General features: G+C 31.4%; 2 protein-coding genes and 1 long non-coding RNA gene across 5 annotated transcripts in view; 1 reads left to right on the top strand and 2 right to left on the bottom strand.

The window, feature by feature from the left end:
• Positions 1 to 422: 422 nt before the first annotated feature.
• Positions 423 to 7,968, bottom strand: LOC146530335 (uncharacterized). Its single transcript, XM_085200876.1, has 6 exons — positions 7,744 to 7,968; positions 6,287 to 6,775; positions 5,753 to 5,858; positions 4,727 to 4,857; positions 4,157 to 4,343; positions 423 to 3,508 (listed from the first exon to the last, which is right to left on the bottom strand). Exons 2-6 carry the CDS (start codon positions 6,773 to 6,775, stop codon positions 3,330 to 3,332), a joined length of 1,092 nt encoding a protein of 363 aa, XP_085057002.1. The 5' UTR covers positions 7,744 to 7,968; the 3' UTR covers positions 423 to 3,329.
• A 210-nt stretch (positions 7,969 to 8,178) lies between these two features.
• LOC146530334 (uncharacterized) lies at positions 8,179 to 14,193 on the top strand. Its single transcript, XR_014878935.1, has 2 exons — positions 8,179 to 8,423; positions 13,403 to 14,193. It is a non-coding gene; the product is annotated as an uncharacterized LOC146530334 (long non-coding RNA).
• The window catches only part of LOC146530333 (protein neuralized-like), a 33,447-nt gene continuing 19,286 nt past the window's right edge, over positions 8,799 to 22,959 (bottom strand). For all 3 annotated transcript variants that reach the window (XM_085200849.1, XM_085200846.1, XM_085200847.1), the window contains exons 2-4: positions 13,383 to 13,555; positions 12,150 to 13,262; positions 8,799 to 11,865 (exon numbers count right to left, since the gene is read on the bottom strand). In XM_085200849.1, the coding sequence (XP_085056975.1) occupies positions 11,431 to 11,865; positions 12,150 to 13,262; positions 13,383 to 13,555 (1,721 nt within the window). In that variant the 3' untranslated portion in view covers positions 8,799 to 11,430. The remainder of the gene's footprint in view (positions 11,866 to 12,149; positions 13,263 to 13,382; positions 13,556 to 22,959) is intronic.

Raw genomic sequence — 22,959 nt, 5'->3', positions numbered from 1 at the left:
ACTGGATGGTCCTCAGTTCAAATCGAAATTAGTAAATAGTCATACGTATCCAACTAAAGAAAAGCCATTTTTCATTCAAGCTCATTCACGCTGTATCGCGCACGTAGTAGGTTAGGCAGATTGGAACCTGGAAACCAGTGTTAAGACACTTTCGTTCCCCACTTTCCGTAGGCATTCTGTAGGCATTGCGTATTGACTGACGTAACTCAGTATCACGCTTTGCCTCGTTGCTAGATCGATGAAATGAAAATATTAAATATTTCAACAAATGGTTCATTAGACAAAATATGGTGTGATACTAATTCGAGACGATTATACTTAATTTTATACTTTATATATTAGTTTCGCTTTTAGTCAGGCTGTAATAATCATAACTAGAATATTTATATAGACCCTAGATTCAAATAAATAAAAAAAACAACAATACATAAAAAAATATTTAATTACAAAAATTACAAACATTTCATTTAGGACGAGTATTATTATAAAAGTATAAAAAATGTTAAAAAATAAATTAATTTATTATTGGCTCATTCGAAATTGTAAAAAAGAATTAAGTTAAAAAAATTACAGCTACCCGCATTAGGAATACTAATAATGACTCTGATGCCACCATCGAACTATTGACGTCTTGTTTCTTATTAATTTTACACAAAAATACTAAAAGTGTTTTCTTTAAAGTATTATACAGAACGTTTATAAATGTAATACGCAATAGAAGTATTTTTACATTTCAATATTATATAGAGAATCCATATAATATTGAAATATAAAGCAATAAATTTAAGTAAAAAAAATCAAATAAAAAATTTGTAAGGCGGAAAGTATAAAGAAAATGTTATATATTTAAATATTAGTTCTTTCTTAATTAAATGAAAAGACAGGGAACGGAAAAATGTGTCAGTAACTTCTATTTTCTGAAGGGAATACTAAAAATCACTTCAATCTTTGAATACCCATTTTTCCCTACAACTTGGAACACAAAATCTCAACACACGACGGGGATGGCTCAAAATCAATTAAAAAAACACTTTAAAAAATAATACTGACCGTATTTGGTTATTGAAAAACTATATGCACACGGGAATTGAATCCGCACTTATTTCTACAAATTTATGGACATTAAAAACTAGATTTAAATGCAAATATGTATATAAAAAATACTGCTAATCATTTGTACGTTTGTTCATTTAAAAAAAAAGGATATAGCTTAGTGTTAATTATCTTTACTAATATTACAAAGTATGTTTGGTTGAACGCGCTAATCTCAGTAAGTGTTGGTTCGAATTGAAAAACCATTTTTGTATAATCTACTTAGCGAAGAAGGCTATAGTCTATATTACATCACGTTAAACATTCTGATGTAACCCACTATACTTGTTGTCAGAGTTACCTCCCCCTCAGACGAAATTGAAGATTAAAGCTAATATAATAATAATACAAGAAAATAGACTACTATGGCGGTGTGCAAAAGTTGATATTTGAGATCAAAGAGATTTTAATAGAATTATTTACATAGATATAAAAACACTTTACATCGTTTATATTAACAATTAAAATATGATGCTATTTTTCATATAACTAATATACTACCTTACAAAAGGTAAAAGTAAAAAAATACATATTTTTAGAGTTACATTGAAATCAAAAGCTAAGAAAGTTACTATTAAAAATATTTTAAAGCGGTTTTATAAAATCGACTATCCTTTTTTGATTATAAAAAAATCAATACTTAGAAATCAATTAAACTTATTCAATTGTAAGAAAAATTCAAATCGATTTCTCAGGGAATAATCATGTCAATCACTAAGCTATATACTTTCTAATATAAAAATATTTACAAATAATCTTATATATAGATAGTATAAAAATAGGTTTTAAAACTAAATTATATAATTAATTTAATTAACAACACTGTATTATTAATATTTTGTTTTAAGCTTCTGGCTGCTTAACGCACATAGCAGGATAGGCAGATTGATCCTGGGTACCTAGGCCCACCTAACACTCCGTCCCAATTATTATTATTAATATAGATAAAAAATATATTATAACGCAGTGGCTTTATTTTCTATCTCTGTTAACGACGCAAAGCGTGGCATTAAGTCCCGCCACTCAACATGCAATATCTAGAAAATATAGCAGTGCGGGGGAACAGAACTTGGTTTCCGAGTAATTTGTCCACAAATTACTTGGAAACCAAGTCATATTTAGATTATCCTTTTTGATTTAAATATGGTTTATTTCAACTTAGGGAACAGTCCAAGTATATCATAATCGATTAAAACAGTTAAATTTTTTAAAACAACTTTTTGCATATAATGTAGAGTTGTCATTAAATCGTCAGTACAAAAGAGTGTTTTGTAGTGACAACAATATCAGTACAGTTATTATACAATGGAATGTATCCAAGGCACATTTCTACAATTAAAATACCTTTAAAAAGCTGTCTTACAAAAATATACACATTATTATTAAAATTATTACTTAAAAATTACTTAATTCAATTACTTATATAGCAACACTACGTAAGTACAATGTCCAGTGCTGCCATCGTTAAAAAATACTAAAAATTACAAACTATCAGGCGTTTTTTTTAATACTTAATTTATTTGTAAAAATCTCACTTAATTATTTATTAAAAAAATGCTTTGTGATTTATTGTAGGTATGTACATTTATGAAAAAGAATGGACTAAATGATTGAAAAATGAATGAATGAAGGTAAATTTCAATTTACTTTCACGGACTTTTGGGAAAGTTTTCAAAAAGCCAATAAAGAATTGGATTTTTTTTTATTTTTTTAGAATTTTTCTTATTAATATGTTAAAAAGGTGTTATTTTCATTTTAAGAATTATTAAAAGTGGTTTTTATTTATTAAATTGTTTTGACCTCGATTTTGTAAAAAAAATTGACAAATATTCTACATTCATCCATATTAATAAAAAAAAACTATCACTTTGTATCAATCATTTAAGCGTTTAGTAGAGAACCACCACGTCTTAAAAACGTATAACGTACTCTGGCCGCTATAAGTAGAAAATTTCTACCATTTATAGCTATACAACATAATTATTGATAATTCACGTATAATACAAATTATAACTAAATATGCTTTTTAGGCTTTTTGTTATTTTCTCTTTTGGTGGAAAAAAAAATCGATTAAAACTTATTAGGGAAAAATTGTTAACAAATATTATAAGAAAAAAAAATGATTGCATTTTTAGATTATTGAATCTATGCAAGTCTTCAAATGTATGATTATTTTCTCTTTTAGTAAAGACAATTCTACCAAAACCTATAATGGTTGTGACTATTTCCTTCCACCTCTAACTATTCGGCGTGTTCTCACCCCACGTACAATACCAATTGTAGTTGAACATGGCGGCATAAGGGTGTTTTCTTTTTTTGTGTAAACGCAACGACTCCTCTGATGCGTACCAATATTGTGGGAACTTATCGAAGGGGTATTTAATGGATTCCTTTACGTAAGCCTCTTTTGGGTCCACTGTAAATAAAAAAAATGGTATATTTTATTAAAAACATTTTGTTTAAAGAGAATTTTTGTATTTGAACTCGTGTCGTGATGTAGTTCAGCAGAGTGAAGTCTATATAATATTCATTCTGACGTTAGTATTTTATTTTTAATAGTTTATATAAGAATATTATACAAGTCATACATATTCGAATTTGCTATGTACATAAATAAAGATCGTGATCATGGTGAATATGAAATGAAATTTCAAGATCCTCCTATTTCTTCCTAAAAAGATAACAAATATTTATAAAATAACTATCAACACTTCCTTTGTTACAAGATATAATGAAGCCATAAAATACGGCCAAAAACCTACAAATACTTGCAATGTTTTCTTCATAAGGGGGTCTTTCTTTCATAACAAGACAATAAAATATATTGAGGCCATATAAAAATAAAATAAGATAAAAAAAAAATAAGTCACCTGTACCCCCACCTGGAAACCAAAACTGAACCTTTTTCCACCTGGTAGTGCCATAAATAACGACAAAATAATATGTTCCTTCTAATATTCAAAATTTTCTAATTCTAAAGCTTTCTCCATAAAAATATAATGATTTTCTACCTACCTAAATACAATGATAATCTGACCAAAAAATATAAAAAAATTGAACCCACCTGGTGGTAAACAATAAAGGCAAAAGATCCTATGTCTCCTCCCCTCGTGAACTTCCAAGTGTTTCTTATGTTGTTTCCGTCTCAGCGACACGTGGGGGCAACACGGGCACGGCAGGGCTAAGTTACGCGGCGCACAACCGTGGCGGGTCTCGGAATGGCTGACGAGGGTTGATATTACGCGGTAACCCTGAAAAATTTGGAAGAATTTGTTTAATAATAGTATTTTTTTCTTAATTTCACGCTTTATCTCGCACATGGCAAGGTAGGCAGATGAAGACTGGGAATTACTGTTAAGACACTTCGTTCCCATTAAGACACTTCCGTTCCCCATTTTCCGCCGAATTCTGCAGGCAATGCGGGTTGAGAAATAGTTAACGCTAGTACAATAAAGTATTTTTGTATATCAAATAAATTATATAGAGAAATACATAACAAAATTGATAAATTTAGACTAAAAGTTAATGCTTATATGCAAATGATTTATTATAAATTTAAAATTTTTTTTTTTTTTAAAAGGATATATCTGTTTAATTAAGGCTATAAATGGAAAGAATAATCAAAAAGGCTTACTTTAAAACAATGTTCACATCTGTAGGGAAAATTCTTCCACTTGGGGTTCTTTTTCCTGCTGAAAACCATTTTGTAGGGTTCCGTTGGGAACCAGTCATCGGGGTCCAAGTGAAGTTCTACTAATTCCGTACCTAATTTTAAGAAAATTGATACTTAAAAACACCCGACATAAAAGCTCTAAAAATTAACAAACAACTAGAAATGAGCTGATAATCTTCAAACAATATATTTTTGTAAATCATTTCTGAGAAAGCAATCTTTCAATGCAATTTTTACCATTACTGACTTACTACTTATTACCATTAATTTGGGAGGTACAATGCCACAAATGAACATACAGATACACACATATACAGACACGACAAGCTTCAACGCCTCTGCTTTCATCGGGAGTTAAACACAATTAAAGAATATCATTCAATTATTATTACTACGCTTGAGACCGTCTGACGGTCATGGGTTCGATTTTCGGTCAGGGGAATTAATAATCTTCAATTCCTTGCTCTGTTAACAAAACAAAAGACGGTGTTGGGATCCGTCAATCAACGCGCATTGTCTCAAATATTAGGCAGATCGGATATATGTGGGAAATTAGTGTGAAACTACTAAGAAACGTCAGTTTCTTTTTTTTATGACTATTATATTTGTTTTATACATATGTATATTTATATTCAATTAAATAAAATAATTTAAATTAGGGTGCTAACACCAAACTCTGGTTATCTCTCTGGTATAGCGTGAAGCTAACAAGCTTCACGCTATACCCTGCACATAGCAGGGTAAGCACAGGGAACCTGGGAACTTAGCGTTAAGACATTCCGTTAAGACTCCCATTAAGACACTTCCGTTTCCAACTTTCCGCCGAATTCTTGAGGCATTGCATATTGAGTGGCGGAACTCAACGCCGCCGACAAATGTATTTATTGATCAATAAAACTGGTTGTATTCCAGTTGGTTGCGTTAGGGTGTGGTTACAAAGGGGTAAATTTCTTAGGATGTATTATTACTAGGGGGTAAATTACTTACCTGGGGGTAATTTAATTTCTGGCACTGGTTCTGGAGGTGGTGGGGGCGTGATTGTGGTTAACGTTGTATTCGCTGCTAACAGACTCGTTAATATTGTGTTTTGCGCCTGGAATAAACAAGAAAATAATAAAATAAAAGTGATAATGAAAAACATCAACCAACACAATATATTCTACAAAGTAAACAAACAAATAGAAAAAAGAGCTAAAAATCTACAAACTACTGAACATAGCATTTTCTTGAATCATCGCGCGATCTTTAAGAGATTGCTGCAGGTTTGGTTCCCACTCGGCAGAATAAATTAATTTCATTTCATTTGTTCTAAGACAAAACTCGAGTGTTGGGTTCCCCTAACTCACATATTGTCTAGAAATTAAGGCAAAGTGAAAAAAGTATTTAGTATCTTAACAATTGTGTTCCCTCTGCTTACCCTGCTATAAGAAGGGTAGTCAGAGAAACCTAATGAAACTAAGGAATCTTACTGTATCCCTGTTATATGCAGGATACAGCCTAAAAAAAAACAAAAATACCCACCTGTAATAAAGCTCCATTAGTAAAACTCTGTGACAAATCCTTAGGTTTCCTTTTATAACCTTTCGGGGGACCTCTTTTTTTGGCTACCTCACCATTCTTCTTATATCTAACTATTTCACCATCACTCACTGTTTTTACAGGTGTAATAGTCAACTTTGACGGCAAAGAATATCTATTTTGTAAACTTTTAACTAAATTATTACTATTTAGACTTGATGTGGCAAAAGCTAGAGGATTCGCTAAGTTTAAGGGATTATTTACAAATTTGGGTAACGTCGAAGTGGGAGTAGATGGAAATATTGATAAAGAACTCTGTGTTTTGAATGAGGGTAGTTGATAAACTTGTAATTTTAAGTCAGGGGTTGAAAATTTTAAGCGTTTTGGGTCAGGCTCGTCATCGCTTGAGTCGGATTGTGTGTTAAGAGGGTCTTTGTCAGTTGTTCTGAAGGTTTCTGAGTGAGGTGATTCCTTTTCTTGTACACAGAACATCTGTAAGGGGTGATAATTTTATTCATTATTTTTAAATAAGGTATTATGCATAAAGAAGGAATTAGTGAAATGCAGTATTCATATGTTAAAAAATGTTGCCATCACAAATGTAAACATAATGTTTATGGGTTCTATTGCACTCAGGGGGAATTAATTATTTTCATTTTGTCATTCTGGTAACAAGACAAAATTAAATGTTAAAACTCGCCACTAAATACAAAAATATAGAGAAAAGATTGTCTTAACTTCATCTTTCAACTCAGGATACAGCAATAATAAACAAATATTTTAATATATTATCTGCATTTTTTCAATCTTAAGACTAGAATTATAAATAAATCCAAGTGTAGTAGTAGTAACAGTAGGTTTATATGTAATTTTTTTTTAGGTTCCACATAGTAGTATAAGCAGAGGAAATCTAGTTAGGGCACTCCTTTCCCCATGCACTGATTTTCTTGACACTGTTTGTGTATGGCACTATCACCTTGCCCTCTGGCAAGGAAAATGGCTGGTAGAGGAAAATGGAAATAATTCATTCCTCTTGGAGGGAATTGAATCTACAATTATTATGTTAACAGATAAATGTTAGTCATAGTCAAAAGCCAGTACACCACAATGATCATTGATGGATATAGATATATATGTCTAAAAATATTTTACATTCCTACGCAAGAGTCGCCGGCAAAGTTAGTACAGAATAAAGTAATAACAATAAACATGTTGTATTATATCCAGGCCATTCACACTATAGTACAGTTATATACTAAAATGACAAATGAAAAGAAAGTATTATTCATACATTATTTAACAAATTATCAATTTATTTAGTTTCAATACATTTACTACGTAATTATTGTCTCATTTAATAAGAAACTTTATAGTTTGTACAATATTAAGCACATGTTATTAATTGATATCGGTGTAATGAACTAATTTAATTTAATTATTGTTTTGAATGAACAACTCACCTTTTGTCGTTTATTTCGTATCTACGCTGAATTTTGTATTAAAACTCACATTAAATATTAGAAAACTTCTGTTATTTCATTATTAAATAATATAATTAAATCATAAATTATAATAAAAAGGTTATGATAAGTTAACGTAATTTCAATAACAATACTTTTTGTATCCTGACGCTATGTATAAAATAAAATAAATAAATCTAACGATCGGATACTTGCCATGAAAAATACAGCACAGATTAAAAATATTCTCAAAAGTTTTGTATAAATTAAAAAATATTTAGTGATTTTAATTAATTTATATTAAAAATTTTGCTTTTATATTTTTTTTTTTATTATAATTAAGGTTTCTAATTATTTATAGATTGATTTCATCAATTACATATTGTAAATATTATATGTTATATCTGAATCTTGTAAAACATAAAAATTGTTTATTTTTTACGGTTATTTTTATTACTTTTTTATGCTGTTTTTTTTTAAATATTTATTATATGTGATTCTAAATTTCCTAATAATTTAATATGTTAAAGTATTTCATCTGATATAATATAATGTATTTCATCTGGTATAATGTCATGTCTGATATAATGTGTATAGCTCATCGAACTTCTATAATAGTTTTATTATTTGGGGCCCCCATTACCAGATATAGATCTCTTTGAAAAACGCTTTAATGTGATGTAAGTACTTATTACTAAATTATTTATAAATTTTAGCGCTTAATTTAAGAATTATTGAGTATCTTTTTCTGTCATATTTTACCTCGCATATAACAAGGGTGGCAGAAGGATTGTGTCAAGACACTCAGTCCTTCACTTCTCGATACAGAACCATTACGTTTACAGACATACTACTACGCCACAAAAGCTCAATTTGTAATTGTAATAGAATAAATAACTATTTATAACTATAGATATAAAAAGATTGAAATTAAAGTTTCATTTTTTATTTTATGTACCAATGAAATGCTGATAGCAATGTTATAATATTTCTTACTGCAAAATTGTATTATTTAAGGGAATAAAACAATAATCAAAGGATAAAAAAACAAGTACTTTTAATAACCATTTTAATTGAAAACTTATCTAAACTCCAACATCGTAATCAAATGAAGGTTTTTTTCAAAATAAATTAACGACTAGATGAAGAACGCTGTACAACAGGGACCATGGGAATAAACATAATGTCGCAGAATATTATCACATAAATAAATGGTATTTATATATGCTTGAAATTTTGAAATTGAATTAATTATAAAATTACAAAATTATATATTTTTAATCTATCGCCTGTATTAGATACTTTGTGCATACATTAATAATATAATTAATATATCATGTACTTTATTAAATCGACAGATAAAAATGTATCAATGGACAAAAATTTAAAAAATAAAAAAAGAACAATACAAAAGATAATTTCAAACATATATCAATATTACAAATGTTGTATTAAAATTAACAAGTTAAATAAACTGGTCACAGTTTTGGTATAAAAATTACAAACACTAAAATAAATTACATGTCATAAATTACAAATTAATAATAATAATAATTCTACATATAAATTTGTTGTCAAATGTAGAATTGCACAAACTAGACTAAACTCTGGGCTATATATAGTCCAATTTGACCAGAAAAAATAAAATTATACAACAAAAATATGTTTACTCAAAAACAGAGTATCATAACATAAATATTCTATTTGTGTTTTGTACAAAAAAATAGATATTTCCTTTAGCAAATATAAAAAATACAAATTGGACTATTATATAGCAACGAGTATATCAATAAGACTTATAAAAACCTGATCACTACTTAATGATATAACAAATGTCATTCCAGATTACAAAAAAAAACATAATTATCGAAAAAAATACTTAAATTGAGTTGATAGCATTTGTTTTTGAAAATTCGATAAAAAATAATTTTATGTACAGATTCTGTTGCTTATTTTTGTTAATTAACCAAATTAACTTCAAAACTTCTCATTACATTATGCATACATTATACAAAATCTGATGTCTTAATCTTAAAAATATTCTAAAATAAAAAAAAACTGGCTACAAGTGTTTTGGTACGAAAATTGGTAATCAATATATAGCTCTTAAAGAAATATATTAGAAAGGAATGATTTTAAATTGAAAATGCAAATACTCAGACTTCAAATAATCTAATATAGGTATAGATATTAGTATAAAATGATATGTACAGGATTAGAATTGAGCAAAGAAATTGTTAGATTTGACAGTTATTGACAGTAAACGCGATAGTTGGGGATCAGATCCCCATTTCGGGATAAATTATTTAAAAAACCCTTGTTGACTCTGAAAAGATGGAAAGTGGGAAAACAGAGTATCTAATTAGATTCTCTGCCTCCGAAGAAAAATAGATGAGTTAAGTTAAATTATAGTTGTTATTAAATTACTTAATGAATTTTTACCTGTGGTGATATAATTTTATAGATTATAAATTAAAAAAATTGTGATGCTTTGGGCGGTTTTACATTAACTTTAGATACGTAATATTTAACTTTAGCAACACAGCGCCATAGCGCTTGATCTACGGGCCGAATTTAATTAAATATTCGATCCAATTGAAAAATAATAAATATATCTATTAAAAATAATCAACTCAATAATATGTAGAAAAAAGATAAATGAAGATTACTAATATGCATATATATTTGAAAACCGCCCATTATAGGAACTGCTATCAAAATATTACAAATTAAAAATGTCAGTAAGTATTACAAGAAAAAAATTAAATGCATCGAATCTATCATTCATTATCTGTGGACGTATGTTTGGAAGCCGAGTGTTGTTACACTATTAATTTATATCAATTTTAAGTGAGTCGAAAATCGATTTTAAGTTAAATATAAATTACCAGTGTAAGACTTTTAAGTCATATATAGTTATTAATAATCATTTTTTTTAGAAATTCTATTCTCAGGAACCCTATATCTTAATCATCTAGCAAAACTACTGCTGTGAGCCTCGCAGTTAATTAACGCTTAATTAATACGTCAATACGAATCAAATAAAAAAAATCAAGAAAATTAAGACCGATGTTGTAAATTGCTTCAAAAATATATGATTATTAACATATTGGTGAAGCAATATTATTTTTTATCATTGTAGAGAAAAATATCATTCCATTAAAAATCGGTATTCAATCGATAAATTACTTTTTTTCTTCATTTCACGGGACATAACTATCATAGACTAACCAATACGTATATATTATTAAAAATTTAACGTTATTCTTATATTACATATACATCTACAACGTTACAGCCAAATTAATTCCGAAGCATTTCTTAACCATGTCATTATAATGTTTTATGATCGGTTTGCAAAATGAGTGAAGGAAAAAAAAATTTTTTTTTAATCATCTCAATCCCAATTTTCAAATCGTCCGCCATATTTACATACTGAATACACTAACATAATATTAATATAATATATAATACAATACAATACAATATATATATTTTTGGGAACTTAGCTTAGCATTATTATCATATATAATATATTAAAAATTAATTAATCAATCAAACACCATCAGAGTCGAGTATCTGAATTTTTGGCATATTTTTTATAATCTTAAACATATGTCACACACTATCGCTCCCATTCAATCTGATCGTTACACACTCTCGCTTCACCCATTAATTATTTACTCATCAAGATTTATAGGTACGGATGACATCTTTAATCTGTGCTCTGCACAATGGGCACTGCCCACCACCCTTGCCCCTCCACTGTTGCACAGCACATCTGTAGCACATGCACATATGCCCACACATATATAACACACTATCTATGGGATTCTCATAGCATATAGTACATTCTGTTCCAGTTAGACCTTCACCTATCACTGAATAAGTATGGTGGGAGCTTGAAGGTATAGATCTACTGGTGGAAGGTCCAGGGACCCTCTCGATCCTCAAAGGCTCGTGGCCGTTTGGCAATTGGAGTTGTTCGTTGGAGTTGTTCTGGCTAGTGGAAACGCATTGACCTTCATTTCTTGGACGGTAGGGTGGTTGGTTGGAGCATGAAGGTGCTGGAGCGATAGGCTGGAGATTAGCTAGGCAAAGCTGGGACGACGTTTGTATGGGCTGTAAAAGAAGGATACAATTATTAGTGTGTAATTTAATAACAATAAAAAAAATGTATTGTTTCTTTTTTCTTTTATATTGAATATTTTGTTTGTATAGGTTTAAAAATTGCACAACACAAACTGTATTGATTTAGTATTTTTTAAAATTTTGATTTCTTTATACATGTTGAGTTTGCCTATAAATAAGAATACGATGTCTGTTATAGATATGTAAGACTAACAAGTTTTATATATACGAAATTAGCTGGCTATAAAAACAAACAAATCATTTCATAAACTCACCTCAATATAATGCGCACTGGCCAACGTCAGTCCCTGCTGGTTAGCTATATTCTGGGCGCCGTTTTGTGGTGGTAGACTGACAACCAGAACTGTACCCCCAGCACCTGCTGCCAACGGTGCTGCTGATCCCGTCAAAACCCTCAACTGTTGAGGGGGAGTTTGAGCTTGAAGAACTTGAGAACTTAACATCCTAACTTTCTGAGTAGCTCCATATATATCCACAAACGCCCACAATCTTAGAGTATGGTCTACATGCATAACTGTCACTGGATTCGATCCGTTTCTACTGACTCGCACTTCGCCGTCTAATGTCAAAGTGACAGCTAATTCATCGCCTCGCCTAAGCCCGTTCGCGGCGTCACGTCTCACTACCCAATACTCAGGGCGATCTAACAACTGTTCGGCATCATCTGGTAGATCACAGGATCTTAGGATAGCTGGATCGCATGATGTCAGGCCAATAGCTAAGCTTCCCGCATAAGCTATTTCCGTAGCTAATATTTGGACTACAATCGTTTGTCCTGGGCGCATTGGACGAGCTGTGAACACGTATCCTTGGCAGAATTCCGCTTCAATTCTCGCAGCGACGCCTCTATCATTAATAAATTGTACATTTCTGCCTTTCGTCCTGTGGAGACTTAGTGGCACCAGTGGGTTCTGATATCTGGGCGGTGGAAGAGGTTCTTCAACGGATAACGACCTCATGCTACTAGCTAATCTATCAGATTCTTCTGCAACCGGGCTTTGTGTGCATCTTCTAACTTGGTTGGGAGCTCTTGGATCTGCAAACTGAACTGCTGTACAGTTACCGTAGACATCAACTAAGGCCCATAATGGACTCCTTGTATCAACTCCGGAGAAGAACAACCCTTTATCTTCTCCATTAACACCGAAATGGACATCACCCGCGGAATTCACGTAATAATACAAAATGTTATCCTTTTCACAGAATCTTTCACCTAAAGCCTTGGCCCAATTTCCTGGCTTATTCGTGAGGTCTGGACAGGCATATTTTGGAAGTGCATGTGCTAGGGTAGTTGGATCGTGTGTGGTGAATCCAATACGTATAACACCACTCCAGCTATTCGATATTTCAAGGAAACGAAGGCACACCTGAAAAAAAAGATATTATTATTAGATTTTATCCTCAAAGGTGTTTCCAAATAATACATTATGAACTAATTAAGTTTACATACATTAAATCATACATTTAAACTTAAAGGAATTCTTTACCTTTTCATTAACCCTAACAGGTCTAGCGCTGAAAGCCACTCCCTTGCAGAAGGACTCGACACGTCTTGCCGTAGCACCGTCGCGGGAGACGCGTACATTTTCACCATGGACCGCGTGGAAGCTGAGCGGTGGAAGATTGTTCGGGGTACCACCAGTACAGGAGGTGCGAGGTGCTGAAACAAGGGAGGATATATTGAGTAAAGTGTATATAACTTTAGATCTAAAATAAGAACATACTTTAGAAAAAAATTGTGTTAAAGTAAGTTTTCTTTACGAAAAGTTAACGTAATAAGTCGTAATAAACACTGATATTTTGTATAAAAGATATATATATTATATTTCTATGTATCTATATATTTCTATGTATAGTAAAAGTATCCACTATATGTTTCTATTCCTAGGCCGCATTACAAATGTCAACGTTTCTAAGTCCAGTAGTTTTGTCTGTGCTTTGTCTGTCAGTCACTTAGTAACGGAAGAGTTTTATATATATACAATAAAGATTATAAAATATTTACAACCAAGCAAAACTTGTCCAATTATCTTATATTTACACCAAAAATTATATCCCCAAGTTATATATAAACTAAGAATAGTATACATTACGTGCCAAAGCAAGCTGAACTCTGTTACAACAACATAAGAGCCACAGGTGTCTAAGCCTCCCCTATTTAAAAGGCACCTGCGCGACAGATGCATAGCAGCTTGCTCTAACATTTGTACTTTAGAATTTTATTAATTTCTTAATGTACTGTTATATTCTACATCTTGAATATGTATTAAGAAATATTTATATAATTTTTTTCTTTAATTTTGCTTTTTGAGGACGTCTGGGACGTCGAACATTCGGAAGAATGAATTATTTCCATTCCATTGCTGTGGTAACAAAACAAATAAAAAGGAATGTCTTAACACTAGGATTCCTCCGCCTACCATGCTATATACGAGGTACAGGTAACGCTATACTAGCTATAAAAAATATATTTAAAACAAGATAACTATTCAAACAAAATCCATAAATTAAACTTGTTTTATTAATCTTATTAAAATATACTAAAACAAATGCTTCATAAGATTTTTATGCAATTCAATTTATTTTAATTTGCTGATAATAAGAATAAATTTTGGATTCTTTATATTAAAAAAAAAGGCTGTTTCTCAAATTTATAAGCACATTAAAGTGAGTAAAAAACAGGAAAATGGTATTTAAAAACAAAAAATAATTTTCCAATTTTTTTATACGTTATATCGCACACATAGCAGGGTAGGCAGTGGGAACCTGGGAACCTAGCGTTAAGGGCTTCCATTTCCATTTTCCGCCGAATTCTGTAAGCATTGGTGTTGAGCGACGGAACTCGACGCTAGCTCGTTGCCAGAGCGAGGAAATGAAGATATTAAATATTTTATTTCCTCGAGTGGAAACCGAACTCACAACCTGTAGAGTTTACAGTCAAATGGCCTCAGTTTTCCATATTTGATAATATTGTTTTAGTAAACGCGTTTATTAGGTTGTAATAATTGGGACTTTACAATAACATACTATTATCAAGCTGGTGTGATGATGGAGCCAGAACCTGAGTAGTGGAACTAATTTATTATACGTGGTTAAAATGAGGAAGGAAGCAAGAGGAAGTCTGTCGATTCGCCGTTAATTGTAACATTACAATATAAGCCCCTGCACGTGTGCTAAGCACTTAATGATAAACACGGAAGTGTTTAACAATGCGGGGCCATTTTGTTTTCACTCTTGTCACGTTTAGAAAATTAATAAAAAAAAAGTGATGTATTAACATAATATTATTTGAAAAGCACGCAGTGAATGAAAATTGCACAATTATAAGAACATTTTTTCATATAATTTAATTTAAGTTGGAGCCCATTATTAATTGTAAGTAAAAAAACAAATAAAATGGAGTGTCTTAACACTAGGTTCCCTCTGTTAACCTTACTATGTGCAGAATACAACATTCCATTGATAAGACTATATTATTAATCCTTTATTAACACACTAAATCAAATGTAAATTTATGCGGCCACTCGTAAATTTTATATATCTTCTATAATATTTACATTTTATAATCTTATAGAAACAAAACGTGTTTGGATTACACTAATTATACAGTCATATAATATGCTGATATTCCAAAAAAAGAATTCAAGGTTGTATACAAATTATGTCATCATCATAAAAAAAATAATAGTATAGAAGTATAGATTCTCTATTTTCTCCTCACATGGAGTTTTAATATTAAAAAAAGCTATTTATCAACAAACCAGGTGTTATTTACAAGGGGTTGGTTGCACTTGGGGGATGGTTTCCGGCGGAAGGTGGGCTTAAGTACTTCCGAATATGTTCAGATCAGATTTCTGTGTAAGACGAGACGCAATTTTGTGTAAAATTACAAAATTATATATTTTTTGTGAGAGACCAAGTAAAGTCTTCTAATACTGTCATAGTAAAATATAAACAGCCAGTATACCTAGACTACGTCAAGTCACGTTACAACACTCGTATGTAAAACAATTATTATTGCAACGCTTACAATCTATTTGCGACGCGTGTCCCAAATTAATTTACGATATAAATAGTCTCCCTAATTTCGGTTTTGTCATTTTGGCGGGAGGGCGAGGGTGGCTTGAGAGGGTACTATTCTGAGGGGACAAAAAAAATACTTATAAATATAAGATAACTTTTGAGTAGATTAAGATTGTAAATAAAGCATTATTGATGATTGTTTTGGGTTCGATTATCACTTACGGAATTAATTATTTTCATTTCCTCGATTAGGTAATAAGCTAAAGCGCGGCGTTGGGTACCGAAACGTAACATACATATCACAAAAAAAGTCAAACAAAATACAGACTAAAAAACAATTACCTAAACGTCAAAAAGAAAAAAAAAGACAATCTACCATAGAATAAAAAAAACGAAAACAGACTAGCTAGCAAATGTCACGTTTTGCGTCAGAGGCTTCCTGGTGGACGCTAATATTGGGAGTATGACGTCAGAGTTGCACTAGATTTAATGTCGCAAGGCAGATATATAACTATTGTTGATTGATGTACTAATGAATGTTCATCAACCATTGCGTGTATTATTTTAAAATCGATTGCATACAGATATATTTATATCTTAAAGAAACAATTAAATATTTAAGGTTAACATCATAACATACTGATATGGGCAGCACGCTGTATCCCGCATATACTAGGGTAGGCCAGAGAAATCAACCCCGGATGCTGTCTCGTTATACGAGATAAAAATACGCACTCATACCCGCATTTGATGTCAAGAACATCATTAAAAGGTACTTTAATAAAAAAAAACAACACAAGCGAACATAACATTTCACTATCCACTGAGCACCCCAAGTTCAGAAAAGAACAGGATGTCCTTCCGAGCGTATCTCCTAAAAGTATGAACCATACTGCATATAAGATTTCTTTATAATTTTAAAACTATCCCGACAGTTCCGGGATAGAGCAATTAGGTGATGTTAATTAACGGATAAAAATAATAAAAATGGAGCAAGTCCCTTGACTAAATATTCGATGGTTGCGGATTCGATTCTTACGAGAGGAACGTTTATTTAAAACTTAACGTTGTGTCCCATATAGCGGAGTTCTTAGCTTAGTATCGATCGCAGCTCTCAAAGCCGCGGAGAAATGAATTATTTTTATTTGTCCGCCCCGGCGGCGGCGTACAAAGAGTAGTCGCAAATTTGGGCAAAAGGAGAAAATCTGGGAGTCTAACTTCTAGTTTATCTCTGCCTAAATATAAAGTATTCGCAAAAAAGTGTGAAACGCCAGTTTCTTAGTAAAATGGAGAATTTAAATTAAATTTTCTTAATCAACCTTAAAAAATAACAAAAAGATAACACAAATATACAATGCTAGAAAATTAATGAAGCTGCAATTTTTTGAGTAAAACAGAGTGTCTTGTCCATCTTCCAATTTATTTCTCAATCTACCCTCGAACATAACAGAAATCGATACATTATCAAGAACACACCCCCACACCAATCCCTAAGGATTAAAACCACTTCATTCAAAACCCCCAAGTGAGTTACAAGCGCAGCTGTCGATTCCTCTAACTTACCCTCGACGAATAGGGCATTGTTATGTTGTCTTTATTGAAGGTCACGGGCTTAATTCAGAAATGATATAAGATTTTGGATTAAATAAAAATAACTATTACTTTATGTACTAAGTTTACTATTTATTAAACTGATAACTTTCTTTTTTTGAAGTCAGTTAAAAGATGTTTAAATTAAACAAACTTTCCATATGTTTATCATACCTTGTGTTATTTTGTTTATAAAATTCATAAACTGAATCAAAGTAACGTTTTAAACAGTTATTTTTAGAATTTTAAAAGTAACAATAAGCTACTATAATAAGAACGTTCTTCCTGAAATTACGTATTAATTAAAGCTGAAAGAGGACGATGTGGTATTTTCTTTGATCCCGCATATAACAAGATAGGTAGAGGGATTCTGATGGAAGGCACTCCTGAGAGATAATCTAGAAGAAAATGAACACACCTTCACAGTGATTTACCAAACTACATGTAATATGTGGAATGCAGAGTAAAGCGGAGGCAAAAAAAACATATTTCTCTCTAAGATCTGAAATTTTTATGCACTCCACAATATCTATCAAAATTTAACCCAGAAACATAACGGACCGTACAATTTAAGTATCCCCATCTGCCCTTACATTAGGGGATCTCCCTTAAATAACTCTTCAGAGTTTGTGGTATGTTAGTGTAGTTATTCCCTTGTTTATACACGTTCTAAACATTTATATAATATTATAAATATAACTAATTATTCGTGTACTATTTTTCTGCATGTTTTATTTACTATTCTGTTGATTTTACAAGAATAGAAATCTTGAAACCATAAATAATCTTTAGGGCATTCATTTGTAAAGATATCTGTACACATTATGAGTTATAAATTTTAGTTATACATTGTCGCAAAAGACCGTGCAAAGTGAAGTAGGTTGAGTAGGAAAGCAGACCCTGGCAATAGCCGGGATTAATGCCAGGACGTAGAAGAAGAAGAATTGTCTAATTAGCTTCAGGCAGGATCAACATAGAAACAAAATGCTTAAACAGATATTATATTAAAATATTATGCAATTCCAACAATATCACATACATAAAGACATACAGACATACAGGTCAAACGGATAACCTCATTTTACTAGGTCGGTGAATAAAAACCATAATTTCCACTATAAAATTTAAGTACGGTCCAGTTAAAACCGTATCTAATAGCATGATTGGTTGTGAATTATTTCCAATCGGTTTTTACTCGGTTCGGTCACGCCGCGGTCCATGACCTGGTGGTTGGCGGAGTGTAACACTGCATTCTGCCATGGATAGTTGCTTTTTATCGTAAATCTTTATTTTAACATATCCTATGAATATATGATAGATAGCAAATTATTACTAATTGTAAAAAAATAAAATTATGGCAACACTTCCTCAAAAAACATGTTAAATGTTTTAGAAATTTTTATATAAATGCATATTACAAAAAACGAAAAGGCATTTTCCATTAAAATGCTGTATATTTTGATACCTTAGTCTAGTTTTTATTTATTTGAAATTTCTTCTGCAGAATATCCATAGCGAAAACAAAAACCATATTTATTCAAAGGCATGTTCTAACTAATCTCTAAAGCTATATTATACAAAAAAGTAAAAAAGTCTCGGAGTTATTTCAAACATGCAGACAAACAGAGTTAGTTAGCCTAATTATAATACAAAAACAAAGAAGGCCTTTGAGGGGAGAGCACAAAGGGGGTTATTTTAGAATTTTGCATGAGTCATTTCAAAGATACGTAGAAAATATCTATCTACGCGTTATACTTTTAAAACTGAAGAGTTTGTTTGGTTGAACACACTAATCTCAGATCTCTAAATTTAAAAAATATTTTTGTTTTGGATAGTCCATTTATTGAGAAAGGCTATATTACACCACCCATTGGAGGTGCGCAAGATTTTCGTAGGTTTTTTTAATTGTCTCTGCCTACCCTAGAAGATAAAAATAAGTTTCAAGATATTTTATCTTTTTCACTTGTTTTTAATTTTTGGTTAAAAAGTGAAAAAGAAGAAGTCAATCAGCACATTTATTTAAAAAAAAAACATCTAATATGTAGTTAAAAACAATAGATATAAACTTTTTATTACAATGTTTCCCTCACTATCCAGTATTGCCGTATCTTTCTAACATTACCCAATGAATGTTTGCGTCTCGCTCGCACACCACACGTTCATGCACGGTGAGTTTTTAGAACGTCACGCTTCGTTTCTTTTCAAGTGAAATGGAATATAATATGTGGAAGGATTTAGAATTAGTATTATTTATATTCTAATATTATTCTCTATAGTAAGGTAGACAGATGGAACCTAGTGTTAAGACACTCCGTTGCCCGTGTCACTAAATTTACGAAACGTTGCGTATTGGGTGGCGGAAACCATAGTTTTTTTAATAGATGGATAAGTTAACACTTCTCTCAAGTCAACTACCTTTTAAAATCTGGACAACAAAAATATCTTAAAATACACTAAAACCATAGTTATTCCGATTCTCCAGACAATACAAAATATAACACGGCGGGAGCAACGCGGGGGTCGCCTCTAGCCGTATGCACAACTGTCACACATGGCACTGACCCACGGGGATTTAGTTAGAGACATAAATTAAATGCATTTTCAATGTGCAACGATATTTGGGGCAGGGGGTTAAAAATAAGTCAGACCATCGTCAGCCCTCAACCATTGCCTTTATCCCAATGGTTGAGGGTTCACACTGCTGCGGGATACCCTCATACAGCAGGATAGGCAGAGGGAACCTAATGTTAACATATTCTATTCCCCAGGTAATGCAAAATTTTCGAAAAATTAGGTGAACCAAGGCGTTGAGTTCCGAAAGTAGTAAAAGAGTGTTTTAACAACAGGTTCCCGTGTCCACCCTTCTAAGTGCGGGATACAGCGTGAAGATGCAATATAATAATATAATATAAAATTAAGGCCTTTTTAATTGATTAAAAATTTCTTTTTTTTTTTTAATCACAAAACGGGAAAGCTATCAAACGTATCAGATTTCACATCCCATGGACACTTGATACAAGTTACTGGTTGCGGCCAGTGGATAGTGGATACTTTGTACATCCGTTTCCTCTCGCTTATCTAGAGATAGTGGGTTTTTTTTATTTAAAATCAGAAAACCATGAGGCCGGTCGTGGTGCGGAGGCACAAGCATGTTTCCCCTCGAAGCTATTAATTATTTCCAATTCTTCGCTCTGGTAAGAAAGACGATCGAGTTCCGCTAAACAAATGCACACGTAATGTCTCGAAAATTGGATGGTGCACGGAGAGCGGAGTGTCTTAACACTATATTCCCTCGTCTACCACGCCATATGTGGGATACATTGTGACGTTAAAAGAAAAAGATATATTTAAAACAATAAGTTAAAAACTTAATTTATTATTTACCGTCATTCTATGTAATGAGACAAATAAGCGTTATGAACTGACACAGGCTATTCATCTAGTGAACAAAAGATTTACTAAAAGACCTTTGTGTTACAGATAACATGTAACTAACTTGGAAGTATATGATGACAGTCGTCAGTACAAATCAATCCTACTGAAGAAAATGAAAAAAAAAATGTGTTTTTAGACTAACTAGAAATTCAACTACTCTTAAGCCTTTCACCTACAAAAATCCCAAAAAAAGCCTCAACCAAAAATCGAACCTACACTTTCCACACCAACCAAACAAAACACAAAAATACAACTAAAAACACGACCACATTTTATCGATACTTAATGATTCACCGACGATAGCGTGGGAAATGAATCGCTAGATAAACTAATATAGCAAAAGGCATCTTATTATTTAGGACATATGGTCCAAAATAATTTAAACATATTCTATAGTGTTCCGTTTATTTATAAAGTAGCACACACACCAAGAATTCCCATAAACAAAATCATTTAGGCTTCCATGGATTAGAAAAAAAAATGTTTTTCACGATTAATATGTAATAGGTTGATATTTTGTATGATAAAATATTTAAATACAATTATGACATTTTAAAATTTATTGTGCAGCATTTAATTCCGCCACTGTTTCAGCGGAAAACGGAGAGTCTTAACTATAGGTTGTCTAACCTCCTATATGCGGATTTAAGTGTATTTGTATATACAATATTTATTGAGAATAGAAATATAATAAGTAGTGTTTTTGTTTGAACGAGCTAATCTCAGGAACTAGTTCTCCTAAAAAATTTTTGTGGTAAAGCGGGCGAAGCCGTAAGCTGGTCGCTAGTAAATTATAAATATAGCTTTAACACGTAACGTAATGGTCATATAACAAGAACGATTTCGATCATAAAGAAATAATGGCAGCCTTTCTATACTGTTATTAATATAATTATTTCTTAACTAACGTAAGAAAAAAAAAGATAAACGTATTTAAATATGGAAATTTTTTTAGAAGAAAGGAAGATAGGCTCAGTACCAATATGTCTGAACGTAGACGCGATGGTTGGGGGCTCGATTATATTTAATAACATTTTCTTTCTTGCTGTTATAATCATCTTATCCAGCTTATTAAATATTATTATCCTGTTTTTTTATTTAAAAAAGCACACAAACCCGCTAGCGCATACACGTTTCACGCAAAACGAAGGATAAAAACTGGACTAACGGTCTCATATCCTATCCCACGATACAATTGTCACTGCCCTTTTATTTTTACTTCCATTCTATAGCAATCATGTATAATTGATTATTATTTTTAATTGAAAACAGCAAAATTATAATTGCAAAGGTATTTTGTATGTATGTTTGTTAATTCATCGTATAATTCGTGAATAACAGTTGTACACGCACAATTTTTTTTGTGGTTTATTGTTACAAATGCGGCGTTTAATTCAGCAATTTCTTTTCAGAGTGATTTGTCACATCAACATATTATCAAACAGAATTTTTTGAGATTTCATGTGTTGAGTCGCGAAACTTAACGCCGCGCTTATCGCTACCAAAGAGAGGAAATAAAAAATAATTTAAACATAAATTAGGCTAAATAACTTCCGCATTTTATTAGTCTTCATAACTAAATTTTAAAAAATACTCTGTCACTAGATATCCTCTATTTAAAAAAACAATTAGTGATGTACCACAACAACAATCACATCTACATAATATTTAAAAAGAAAACAAAAAACAAGTATAAACGATCTACACCGTGGGAGCATCACTTTCGTTAATGCACCTTTGTTAGCTGTCATGCGTTACCAAATATGGTTGGATCAAGGTTATGAATGATCTATAGATCAGATAAATTAGATTTCAAAAATGATGCAATAAGCTTTTATTTAAGACTAAGTAGGTATATTACAAATAAATAAAATACTTCATATTTAAAACGGTAGGCTCATAAATAAAACGATTCTTTCAACAAGCAAAGAACTGACGACGGACAGCCATAGCAAGAAAGAGAAAAAAAGAGAAGAGAAATTTATGTTGCCTTTAAATTAATCTTTATTGCAATAA

Source organism: Heliconius melpomene, chromosome 17 (genome assembly GCF_056956725.1).
Source record: "Heliconius melpomene rosina isolate 202511_hmr_F chromosome 17, ASM5695672v1, whole genome shotgun sequence".
Classification (NCBI taxonomy): domain Eukaryota; kingdom Metazoa; phylum Arthropoda; class Insecta; order Lepidoptera; family Nymphalidae; genus Heliconius; species Heliconius melpomene.
This window is presented reverse-complemented; position numbering and strand designations above follow the sequence as displayed.